This window comes from Eucyclogobius newberryi, unplaced genomic scaffold, assembly GCF_026437365.1.
Source record: "Eucyclogobius newberryi isolate DKJ021-1_F unplaced genomic scaffold, fEucNew1.0.hap1 SCAF_2, whole genome shotgun sequence".
NCBI lineage: Eukaryota > Metazoa > Chordata > Actinopteri > Gobiiformes > Gobiidae > Eucyclogobius > Eucyclogobius newberryi.
This window is the reverse complement of record NW_027315834.1, coordinates 26,777,587-26,790,612: the sequence shown is the minus strand read 5'-3', so window position 1 is coordinate 26,790,612 and position 13,026 is coordinate 26,777,587. Positions and strand designations below refer to the sequence as shown.

Below are 13,026 nucleotides of genomic sequence, written 5' to 3'. Positions count from 1 at the left end.
CAACGCCCCAAAAACAAACCCACAAGTGCGTCATAACCAATAGCCTACTAGAGGGGGAACCTTGTCTCTTGATGTGCATGAAATGTGCCAATGGCAAGATGTATGTTAGTAACATCTTTAGTCTCCCGCACACTGAACCACTGGAAGTTTTCACTACTTTACTTTTTCAGTTTTTAGAGACAGGTGTTAAGTCTTGAAATATTGTTGCAGTGACCTTTTCAGCAAATGGAAACCAGCTCTGAAAAGGCGCCAGGTGCGGATGACAACACAATGGAGTACGAACGGTTCGCGCTCATCCGAGCTGGAGTTTTGGGTTTGGTCTTTCTTTTAGCTGCTTGTAGTAATTTCTTCTTTTTGTTCACACTTTGGAAGAAGAGGAAAAAGGGCACGAAAACTCAACAATTTCTCTTGCATTTGTGTTTTGCGGACTTGGTTGTTGCGTTTTTCCAAGTGTTGCCACAGTTCTGGAGATTACGCACAGATTTAAAGGCACTGACTTTGTGTGCCGTTCCGTGAAATACCTGCAGGTGGTTGGGCTGTTTGCTTCTCCTTACATGATAGTGGCTTTGACCGTAGATCGCTACCATGCCGTGTGCAAACCCATGGTGTCTTTCTTTAAGGGCTCGTTTAAGAGATATCTCTCTATAGGCGCCGCGTGGTTGATCTCGCTGGGGTTTAGCGCGCCTCAGCTCTTCATCTTCTCACTCCAGGAGGTCGAACACAATCAGTTTGACTGCTGGGCCACATTCATAGAGCCATGGGGGTGGCAGATATACATCAGCTGGATCACACTGTCAGTGTTTGCATTGCCTGCTGTCATCTTACTCTTCTTTCAGATGAGAATATGTACAACAATTTACTTCAACATGAAAAAAAAGGCGCTCCGAGCGCGACCTCTGCGCGCAGGTCACAAGGGGATGTCCAATGCCATGCTGAAAACCGTCAAAATGACATTTGTAATTATCATGGCATACACCGTGTGCTGGAGTCCATTTTTTATTGTCCAATTATGGTCAGCATGGAGCCCAAGCAGCGCTCCAACTGAAGGTTTGAACATACATATTTAGTGTTCTTTAATGAGCCAATTTCTTCCTTAAATCAATATCTCTCTCTCTCTTTGCAGGTCCAATTTTTGTCATTATTATGTTGCTGGCCAGTCTCAACAGCTGCACAAATCCATGGATATACATTTACTACATCTGAAGGTGAAAACCTGGATTACAGTTTGGAAATTTTCAACATTTCAAACATTTTCAAATTCACTATGACTACTATTTAAATATGTGTATTTATATTTTATTGACAAAACATAATTGTGCGTAAGTGTGTGTTGAAGCAGTGTGATCAGTGGGGAGTTTGTGCATACACACACACTATATATATATATATTATATATATATATATATATATATATATATATATATATATATATATATATATATATATAAGATAAGATAAGATAAGATAAGATAAGATAAGATATTCCTTTATTGTCCCACATGGGGAAATTTCATTGGTGCAACGCAGGTAGATACAGAGGTAGATACAGAAGAACAGATCACTTATAGGAAGTCTGAAAAACACTTTCAGTAGAAGATCTCCTATAAATAAAGAAAAACTCCCATAGACAAATAAATAAATAAATAAATACATAAATACCATTGCATGTGATCCCGACAGTAATTGCACATGAATATTGTAGGTTTGGACAATTTTCATCTGCTGCGGGCGGACAGAACGAGAGAATGCTTGAAGAAAAGAGGTGGAGGTCTGGCGGTGTATGTGAACACGAGCTGGTCCAAACCCGAACACTGCACAGTGAGGGAGTAGCTATGTAACAAGGATATTGAACTATTGGCTATTGGCATGAGGCCATATTATCTGCCCCGGGAGTTCTCACATGTGATTTTGATCGCAGTCTATGTGACCCCGTCTGCCAATGCTGAAAATGCTTGTGAAGCACTGCTCTCCTGCACTTGTAGGCTGCAAACACAGCATCCACAGGCTCTCTTCCTCATCTCTGGTGACTTTAACCACGCTTCTCCCTCTTCTGTTCTACCAACATACACCCAGTATGTTACCTGCCCCACCAGAGAGAATAGAACATTGGACTTGTTTTTTGCCAACACCAAGGAGGCTTATTCCTCTTCCCCCCTCCCTCCCCTGGGCAGCTCGGACCACAACCTTGTACATCTGAGGCCTGTGTATGAACCCATCGTGCGCAGGCAGCCTGTGGTGTCCCGTGAGGTGAGGATGTGGTCTGCTGAGAGCGAGGAGGCTCTGAGGGACTGCTTCAGCACCACTGTCTGGACTGAGCTTTATGACCCACATGGGGAGGACATCAACACCATCACAGAGTGCATCACGGACTACATCAACTTCTGTTTTGAGAACATTGTTCCCTCCCGGACGGTGCTGTGTTTTCCAAACAATAAGCCATGGATTAACCGTGAACTGAAGGCTCTGCTGAAGGAGAAGAAGAGAGCCTTCAGGTCAGGGAACAAGGAGGAGCTGAGGACTGTGCAGAAGGAGCTGAGGAGGAAGATCAGGCAGGCTGAGGCCGGCTACAGGAGGAGGATGGAGGAGCAGCTGCAGCAAAAGAACATTCAGGGAGTGTGGAGGAGCCTGAAAACCATCTCGGGCTTCAAAATCCCCCCTGCCCAGACAGAGGGGGATCTACAGTGGGTGAATGATTTAAATGCTCACTTCTTGAGGTTTGATCGATCACCCGTCCCTCCCCCTGCACAGCTGCATGTTCCCTCTTCCACAGCTGGACAATGCCCTGCATCTGTTCCTCTTCGCTTATCTGCCCCGGACCATCAGCTCCCCACTTCGCCTGGACTCACCCATCCCCCCAGCACACGGTCCCCCTGCCAACCACTGACTGTCACAGCAGCACAGGTGAGGAGTGAGCTGGAGAGGATTAAAGTGAGGAAGGCAGCAGGACCTGATGGCATCAGCCCCAGGCTCCTTAAGTCCTGCGCAGATGAACTGTGTGGAGTTGTGGAGCATGTCTTCAACATGAGCCTGAAGCTGAGGGTGGTACCACAGGTCTGGAAGACCTCCTGTCTGGTACCTGTGCCCAAGACACCGCGCGCCAAAGACCTCAACAGCTTCAGGCCAGTGGCTCTCACGTCCCACCTGATGAAGACACTGGAGCGGCTGGTCCTGGACCACCTCCGCTCCACCGTGAGCTCAGCCATGGACCCGCTGCAGTTTGCATATCGGTCTGGCATCGGAGTGGAGGACGCCGTCATCTCCCTGCTGCACCGCTCTCTCTCTCACCTGGAAAAGCCTGGCAGCTCTGTGAGGATTCTGTTCTTCGATCTTTCCAGCGCCTTCAACACCATCCAGCCGCTGCTCCTGAGGGACAAGCTGGAGACGGCTGGTGTGGAGTATGACCTGGCAGAGTGGATCCTGGACTACCTCACAGACCGACCCCAGTTTGTGAGAGCCAGGAACTGTGTGTCTGACACTCGGACCTGCAGTGTGGGGGCGCCCCAGGGCACTGTCCTCGCGCCCTTTCTCTTCACCCTTTACACTGCAGACTTCAGACATGACACGGACAGCTGTGTCCTGCAGAAGTTCTCTGACGACTCTGCCATCATCGGACTCATCAGGGACGACGATGACGGGGAGTACAGAGGACTGGCGCAGGACTGTGTGGACTGGTGTCAGCAGAACCACCTCCTCATCAACGCGGGGAAGACCAAGGAGATGGTGGTGGATTTCCGCAGACGCCACCCCACTGCCCCCTCACCAGTGAACATCCAGGGACGGGACATTGAGAGAGTGGACTCATACAAGTACCTGGGTGTTCATCTGAACCACAAACTGGACTGGACTCATAACACAGACGCACTGTACAGGAAGAGCCAGAGTCGGCTCTACCTCCTGAGGAGACTCAGGTCTTTTGGAGTGACAGGGCCACTCCTGAAGACCTTCTACGACTCTGTAGTGGCATCAGCCCTCCTGTGCGGTGTGGCCTGCTGGAGCAGCAGCATCACAGAGAGGGAGAGGAAGAGGCTGGACAGAGTCATCAAGAAGTCCAGCTCCGTCCTGGGCTGTGCTCTGGACTCGGTGCAGGAGGTGGGGGACAGGAGGGTCCTGGCTAGATTCACATCTATGCTGGACCATGAGTGTCACCCCCTGCAGGACACTCTCTCCGCTCTGGAGAGCAGCTTCAGTGAGAGACTGATCCACCCTCGCTGTGTGAAGGAAAGGTTCCGTAGGTCTTTCCTTCCTGCTGCTGTCAGACTTTATAACAAAAACTGTTAGTACTGAACACTCGCAATACTGACCTAACCTAATACTGATGTGCAATTCTGTCATATGTGCAATTGCTGTTGGAATTCATGTGCAATTCATGTGCAATTACTGTTAAATTCTTGTGCAATCTATATGCTGTTGTGACACATATTCATGTGCAATTACTGTCGGGATCACATGCAATGGTATTTATGTATTTATTTATTTATTTATTTGTCTATGGGAGTTTTTATTTATTTATAGGAGATCTTCTACTGAAAGTGTTTTTCAGACTTCCTATAAGTGATCTGTTCTTCTGTATCTACCTCTGTATCTACCTGCGTTGCACCAATGAAATTTCCCCATGTGGGACAATAAAGGAATATCTTATCTTATCTTATCTTATATATATATATTTCTCATCTCTGACAAAACTAGAGTCTTGCAGCAATCCCAACAGAAACACATCTACTGTATATTACGTTGACATTTTAATTAAACAAGAAATCCTGTCTAATCCAAGAAAGTCAACAAGTCGATATGACATTGTGGCAATAGGTTACTGATCTTCATTAAAAAACACGGGTTGTAATTGTACTGTATATAATACATTTGGTGTGTTATTTTTGTTCAATTCCAAAATATCTTTAAAATATGAATAAAAGCTTCTACAATTGCCCTTTTTACTTTCAGTTTTTTCAAACACAGAAGTGGAGATAGTCAGTTAATGTAGTGTTTTATGTATTGATTTATTCATTGTGGCGTATGCTTAACAGATTGGAAATAAGATGATGATTTACTTATGCAGAGCATGCACACATCATTATCATAATTGCTCTTGGGATTCAATTAATTGTCGATTGCATTCTTCAGCTACTCAAGAAGCAATTGTGCTGCAAGCTTTTTGACATTTGTATTTAATAAGAAATTAATGATTTTCTATAATACACATAATTTGTATGATCTCAAAATGAAATTACAGAAAATAGAAATTACAGGTCATGAAAGGCATCTTTAAAGGCAATATGCATAATTACAATTTATGTTTCCCCTTATTTAATTTATATAAGACTAACTTAGAATTGTCTAAACTAGTTAACATGACTTATTATGAGGAATAACCCATGGAGATAAATTGTGTTTTGGAGATTAATTAAACCTACAGTTGATAGAAGCAGAATTACCAGCAAACACTGCAGAACCAAGAACAACCAAGAACACGATCATTTTAGGCTTTTAGAGAGAGTTGCAAAGAGATGAAAGGGTGTAGAAAAAAACTTTAAAACCACAAAGCACTGGTCAATAAAGCAGCATAGCCAGAGATATAGTCCATATACTCAAGTACATTTACTCCAGTAACTTAAAAAAAACAAATACAAAAAAGTACTTTTCGGACACCATACTTTTACTCCTACTTGAGTAAAAAATAACAGTTTAACTAACAAAACACCATGTGAGTACAAGTGGCAAATGATTTGTATATGGACAATATTATGTGATTTCTATTTGTGTTTCTAAACTGCAGGTTAAATATGATTTTTGCCCACATGTGACCTGTATCCGATTTGTTTAGTGTGAACAGCACACATATGATTTTTTGAAATCCGACCCAGGCCACTTTCGTATGTGGAAATATATCCAATATGTATCTGAACTTTTAGAATGAGACTTCAGTCTGAACGCTCAGGTCCCGTTCATCCGACCTAAATGTCATCAATAGGCGTTAGAGTGAAAGTGGAGAAAAATGGCAGACGAAAGAGCCAAAAACATTGGAAAAAGGAACAGGTTTGTGAATTAATCAATATTTACAGGATGACAAATCAATTCAGGCAAAAATTAAAAAAAAAAACGTAATCGGGCGGTATTTGAGTAGATTGTGAAGAAGTTGGTCAAGTGAGGGATTAAGCCAGGCATGTCCAAACGACAGTCTGGGGGCCAAATGCGGCCCTCAGACCATTTTCTATTTCCATTTTCCATTTCTATAAAATTTGCGTTTTGATGTTATACCAACCTTATATTAATGTAGACATGGAACAGTAAAGGTGTTATGGAGGATTTTTTGGCGCCAAATCTGAGTCTCATTTCCTCGTGACGTGGACAGCAGAGTAGTTCATTCACGTCAATCATAGGATGCACCTACTGCACAGCTGCAGCCTCGTCGGCTCGTCCCCAGAAGAGCAGCACGTTTCCCTGTGTCTAAGCACATGGATCAACGATAATATAGTTCCCTGGACACAGGACAAAATTAAGACGGAGAAAGACAGTTCGAGCCGGCTCAGAAGAAACGGAAATCTACGGAGACGAGAGATGCGAAGTGAATAATGCACCAATAAACAAAAGCACGTGTAGCCGCGAGGCTGTTGTGTGCTTCCGCATGGGGGTTCTCAAATCGCTGAAAAATCCTCCATTATTCCTTTAATTTTGCATTGCTTGGAGGCTCATCAAAACTATGTCAAATGCAAAATTTTGTCATTGTCATTTGGCATTGTCGGGTTGTTTGTGGCACTCTGCTCTGTATAAGTGTGAAAAAACACCCCTGGATTAAGCACTCCTGGCTGCAATGACAGCAGAAATAAAAATCCTTTGTCAACATTTTAAGAAATGAAGGACATCAATAAAAGCAGCGGACGCGGTCGGGTAACCTGCCCTTTTCACTTCCGCTAAGTGTGACATCAAGCTGCATTCTGTTCACAGCAGACACAGACGGCAACCACATTTTTGAACGACCACATGAAAAATCTGATTCAAACTAAAAAATCCAAATTGGGCCTCATACCCTGCAGTGTGAACGTAGCCTTACACTCAAATATGATTTTGTTTTTTGTCCAGCATCTGATAAAAAAAAGAACTATCAAGCTCTTGGGCATTTAAAACATAAAAAGAAAGATATAATCCACTTCAACACACTATCAAAATAGACAATTCTGGGATAAATCAGGGTCAGATTGTTCTCTCCAAAATAGGCCTAAAATTCAACTTTAAAAAAAACAAAACTTTATTAAGTCTCTAAAATCCACTATATTCCATAAATATTAATGTTAAACGCTTTAGCTTTAAAAAGGGAATTGTCGAAACCCAACAAATGCCTATGCAGCTCATACGGTACCTCCAACAGCAGCTTTACTCCACTTTATATGTACCAAAGACAATCTAGGCAGTCTCTGCTTCACAAAGTCCAGTCAATTATTTGTGCTCCAAATGCTCAGGTGTTTTAGGAAAAATAGCCCGTCTTGATAAGTGGTGGATTGTCCATCATTTAAAATACCAGATTTTGTGTATAATTTAATGTTTTGTCCTTCAATTGCATTATCTTCAAAACATAAATCAAATGATACGTCTATAAGTAATTCAAACCTGGCAACGGTCAGTTTGGGGTTAATTTGTAAGTTCTTCTTCTTCTTCTTTGGTGTTTTATGGCGGTTGGTATCCAAGTGTTACCGCCACCTACTGTACCGTAGTTAGACTTTTGTGAGTCTTTGTGAGTTAATACCTCAAATACAATTGCTTTTTATCTTCAATGTACTCAAAGCACTTCAAAAAACACACTCACACACACATTCATACACCAGTGGACGGCTGGACACTGGGTTGACGGGTTGATTGTCTTTCTGCCAGCAACCTATAGACCAGTGGATCTGACCGCTCAACCGAGGATGTTAAAAGTCTAGAGCGGTCAGCAACAATTGTAGCGGCCCAGGGTCAGAATCTGCACCATTGACCTCTCCCACCACCAACAGTCGGTCACACAGAGTCATACTAACAAGGCAGCGTGTTGTCTTAGGACACAATTACACAAAAAACAACAGTGTCCACCAGAGCCGCTGCCGCCTCGCTGGTGTTCTGATTTGGTCTCACGTCAAGCACAAACCAGGCCTCGTACGCTTCAATGGCCAGAAACTGTTTTAGCAATACACTCTCAAAGTCTGTCTCAAAAAAACTGCTTTTTGTTTGGGAAATGGACAGAAAGTCATCAATGTCGAATCTCCAAAACATAGAACATTTGTGGGAATGATTATGTAATTACCGTATTTTCCGCACTATAAGGCGTACCGGGTTATAAGGCGCACTGTCAATGAATGGTCTATTTTCAATCATTTTTCACATATAAGGCGCACTGGACTATAAGGCGCATTAAACGAAACAAAACGTGTACCACACAAAATCACTTTGAGGTCAGTAAGCACAACCAGAATTAATCCATATATAAGGCGCACTGGATTATAAGGCGCATTGTAGTTGTTTTTTTAATATTGAAAAGGCTTTTAAGTGTGCCTTATAGTGCGGAAAATATGATAATGTCTCCTCGAACGTCACAGCAGTAAGTGGTTCTGTGCTCACTGGTGTTAGGGGTTCTTTTCAGACCCCAAAATTACCCTAAAACCGACTGGGGACCCCCACAGTAAAATTAAATGGACGTCTGTAAGAATTTAAAGTTGTAAATCTTTTAATATTTTGTTTATTTGTATACATTTTAGTACTGTATTATGTTATCTGACACTATATTACTAAAACATGCTGTTTTCATTTAAAAAAAAAAAGTTGTAATACAGTGTCATAATCATCTCGCAACCCCCACTTTAGGAACCACTGTCCTATTGCATGTTGTTCAGAGGACTTATCTTTCAGGGGAAGATGCAAGAGTGGCAAATATATAGGCCTTTAAAACTAATCTTTAGGTCATAGTAACTTACTTTAAAGGTTATTCACGTGACATCACAACATTCTTGAATCTGTCATTTAAAATTGAGCTGTTGACAGGTCAGAAATCTTTAGTAGAACTTGCTGTTCAGATAGCAGATTGTTTAACTGTTTATGGTTCATATCTGTAGACGTGTTGTCAGTTACAAGAACTTTAAGCCGTGAGATCATTCTTGCAGATGCAAACTGTATATTCCCCATAGCGTTACAAAGGCCTTTGCCTAACATAGATTATGGCATCGTCAAATTCTTTTCGGGAGGTTGCGCTGAGAACATGCATTCATGGAGTTGAAAGAGAATATTGGTGTTATTGTTGAAGTTGCTGTTCTGATTTGATTTGAAATGCATAGGGCTGGATGGAAACTAAATTAAATTATTACAGTTGCCAGATCAGATGCAAAAATATTTTCTCGAATGTAGTCTAAGATTTAGTGAAAGTAAGCCGAATACACTTTGTGAAGCAGTTAAGGCAGCACAGGGCTGGTGACAGTGAGCACTACAAAGATGCGAAGTATGGATTTAGCCGGGAGATGTCAAGAGCTAGATCACAGTACAATACGCGTGTGAAGAAGCAGTTCTCTGACAACAACCCCACCTCTGTGTGGGCTCCGGCTTGTCACCAACTACAAGCCTAAAGCCCCCCACGCTGCATCGGACCGAGAAAAACGTTTTACTCCAGATTCTCAAGTTTGCGGACGACACCTCTCTCGGAGGGCTCATCTCGGACAGGAATGAGTTTCTCTACAGGAAAGAGGTGGACCGTCTTGTGTCCTGGTGCAGCGGAAACAACCAGAAGACGGTGGAGATGATCGTGGACTTCAGGAAAGTCACAGCCCCCCGGGCCCCTCACGCCACAAGAACAGTTTCTTTCCTTCTGGCGCTGGACTCGCAAACACTTAACACTTAACACTTAACTCACACTCATTCAACCAATACTATTCACGCACTGTGCACTATTTCCGACCATCTGTAAATTTCTGGGTAAATATCTGTGCACATAATGAGACAAGTTTATTTGATTAGTAATTAATATAATTAATGCATGCCATATTTGACTTTATAAACGTTGCTATTATTATTATTTAATTATTAATTATGTTTTATGTTGCTCCTAACGCTGAGACAAGTTCCTATGTTTGCAAACTGTGTTCAAAGACAATGGAAATAAACCTTTTCTGACGCTGATTCTCGAAAATTCTATATGTAATTCACCTACATACATGCCTCATTCACTGACTACTGTGAATTTGGCGATAACCTAATGTAGGCCAGAAACTAGGTTCAAACGTCGGTCAGATCCTTAGCAGGTAGACTACATTCCAAGAAAATTTCTAAAACCACAACAAACACTTGATAAATTGAAATAATGTTCAGAATTTAACCACCATTCAGCGTCAATCCCCAGCGTTTCAACCGCGCGACTTCACACCGGTTTCAAACAATCCGAGGTCACAGTGAAGGAGCCACGCTCCACGCGCGCACTGTTCCCACCAATCAGAGCGCTCCGAGTCAGTACCCGGAAGAACGCGGACCAATGGCGTGTCGAGTCGTGGTGCTACGGCTCAGGAATGCGAGACGTCAACAACTTATAAGCCTTTGCGTCGCGATCAGCTGGCGCACACTTGGCGGCTGGCAGCGTAGCGTCCTCCCCGCGGCTTTCTGTCACCTCTGCTCCAGGTACGAACCATTCCTGCTTTTTTCTACTTTTATTTAGATCACATTTGGACAAACATGGCTAACGTGTAACTTAACGTAAAGCAGCGCCTCTTAAAAGGAGAATGAGCTGGCACTGCGGGTCAGGTTCTCTTTCACTTTCACACGGAATTCATCTATTTTTTCAATAGCAGTATTTCATCTGTATTTCACACATTCGGACGGGTTTTGTGTCACTGAACGTGTTTTTAAAGGTGACGTGTCGTTAGTAACCGTTATTTTTCGCCCTTCACAGTTTGCAAAAGTGTCCCTCCCGCCGCCGCCTCCTCCCGCTCCCGGTATGGCCACAGCGCAGTCCGTGTTGCTCCTGGCGGTTCACATTCTGCTGGTTTCAGAATTCATTTGGGCCAAGCGGGACTTCTACGACATTCTGGGGGTGCCCAAGGAGGCCACCGAGCGCCAGATCAAGAAAGCCTTCCACAAGCTGGCGCTGAAGTACCACCCGGACCGCAACAGGGGCGCGGACGCCGAGGCGAAGTTCAGGGACATCGCAGAAGGTGGGTTTGTTTGTTTGTTTGTTTAAGCTGCTGTGTTACGTGTCTTTACCCACGTCTGTTGTAACATGCAAATAAGGGTGACGCTTGTAGTAATATGCAAATGAGGGTGACTTTCACGCCTGTCACTCAAACTATGTGCATTTGAGTTATTGCTCTTGTGGATCTGTTGTGTGTCCTTTTTTCCTCTAGGCCACTTAAAGTCTGCTGTTGTAGTTGAACGTCCGTGTCACTCGGACTGTCGCAAGCAGCTCGTTCATGACTGTGATCTTGTCGTTTCAGCTTACGAGACGTTGTCGGATGATAAGAGGAGACGAGAGTACGATCAGTTTGGACCGCCAGGACAGGACTTCAGAGGAGGAGCCGGGGGAGGACAGAACAACTATAACTTCAAACAGCACTTCCAGTCGTTTAACTTTAACTTTGATGACATGTTCAAAGACTCAGATCCATTTGGTCATCAGCAATTTCACCACAACTTGCACTCCAACTCCCAAGCTCACCAAAGGAGGCACTTCAACAGCCACTTCCAGGCCCACCAGGAGGCCCATCAGGAGGCCCTGAAGCGGCAGAAGCGCTCGTTCGGACTCTTTGACGACGTGTTTGAGGACTTGGAGAAGATGTTCTCCTTTAACGCGCACTCTTCCGGGAGCGAGAGTGGCAAACGACACTGCCGGACAGTGACCCAGCGCCGGGGCAACATGGTGACCACCTTCACTGACTGCTCCTGAGTTTACACGAGCCCAGACAACGGCGCCCTCTGGAGGGCACGCGTCAGACTGCCGGGTTCAACTTCAATCCATTTGAAAGCTAATTTATCACGTGGTGGATTTGATAGGAAAATATTTAGAATGTTTGTAATATGCTGCCTTCAAGAACAAGATTTGGCTTTTTATGGGACTAAAGCAATAACTTTACACACATGACAGAACACGGTAATAATTGATGAACTTGAATACCTCAATGTAATGTTTCACCTTTTAACTTTTCATGTTTACTTGCAGTTATAGCATATATTTGGATGTTTTAACATTTGTCTCAACAATGGCCCAACTTAGGTTATCACATTAATAGAGGCAATTGGATCATTTTAATTTATTAATACAGCTTAATGTGTCTTGCCCATGCATAGTTGCTCATTTGTAAATGTTACAAATGTCCATCAAAAGCTCTTGCATGAGTCATTTCTGTTACCTCGTCATTTAGGGACTGCCATCAAATATCAAATATCTTGAAATGTTTTTGTCGTTTCTGTTGAACGGCGTGGTAGATCCAGATGTTTAAAGTTATTATTCACTTTAAATCGGTGCAATATGTTCATGTTTCACGTTGCCTATCGCAGTGGCATTGGTCTGATGTCATTGTACGAGCTGCACTTTGTGTGAGTGTGAGAGTTATGAATGTGGTTTGGAGAATAAGAATAAAAAAAAGTAAACCATCATTATAATGTTCTCAGGTATTTCATGTATTTATAAACTGGTATCTCTGAAGCTTTTTAATGGCTGAATTTATCCTTTTGCAACGTTATTTATACCCATATCAAAGCAAAATACCATACCATATTTTCCGGATTATATATATATATATATATACTTACACTCTGAAACAACTTATGTGATATTATTTGTTATTTTCACACCATATTTCATACTCCAGTGCAACTTATGTTTTTTTTCTTCTCTATTATGCATTTTTGGGCTGGTGCGACTTATACTCCGGAAAATACGGTACAAATATGTGAAGTTACTAACAATATATTTAAAGAATACTTGACATGCCGCCTGAAGAATCAATACATAGATGAACCGGCTGATTTGCAAGAGAATGTTTCTTAAAACAGGTTAGATCTACAAACAGTTCTGAGTCACACGAC

General features: G+C 42.9%; 2 protein-coding genes across 2 annotated transcripts; both read left to right on the top strand.

The window, feature by feature from the left end:
* The first annotated feature begins 164 nt into the window (after nucleotides 1-164).
* Nucleotides 165-1,363, top strand: avpr2l (arginine vasopressin receptor 2, like). Its single transcript, XM_072454861.1, is given in 3 exon segments — nucleotides 165-463; nucleotides 466-1,047; nucleotides 1,124-1,363. Coding segments are annotated over 3 exon segments (900 nt in total). The 5' UTR covers nucleotides 165-225; the 3' UTR covers nucleotides 1,204-1,363.
* Nucleotides 1,364-10,548: 9,185 nt separating this feature from the next.
* Nucleotides 10,549-12,583, top strand: LOC140367234 (dnaJ homolog subfamily B member 9-like). The gene is made up of 3 exons (XM_072453595.1): nucleotides 10,549-10,623; nucleotides 10,895-11,156; nucleotides 11,436-12,583. The coding sequence occupies exons 2-3, from the start codon at nucleotides 10,940-10,942 to the stop codon at nucleotides 11,882-11,884; spliced, it is 666 nt and encodes a 221-aa protein (XP_072309696.1). The 5' UTR covers nucleotides 10,549-10,623; nucleotides 10,895-10,939; the 3' UTR covers nucleotides 11,885-12,583.
* The last annotated feature ends 443 nt before the right edge of the window (nucleotides 12,584-13,026 follow it).

What these genes read in the sequence shown, in the direction of transcription:
- LOC140367234 (XM_072453595.1), top strand. Translation starts at nt 10,940, where the DNA reads ATGGCCACAGCGCAGTCCGTGTTGCTCCTGGCGGTTCACATTCTGCTG. An exon ending in GTTCAGGGACATCGCAGAAG is followed by an intron (nt 11,157 to 11,435) that starts GTGGGTTTGTTT and finishes TTGTCGTTTCAG; the next exon opens with CTTACGAGACGTTGTCGGAT.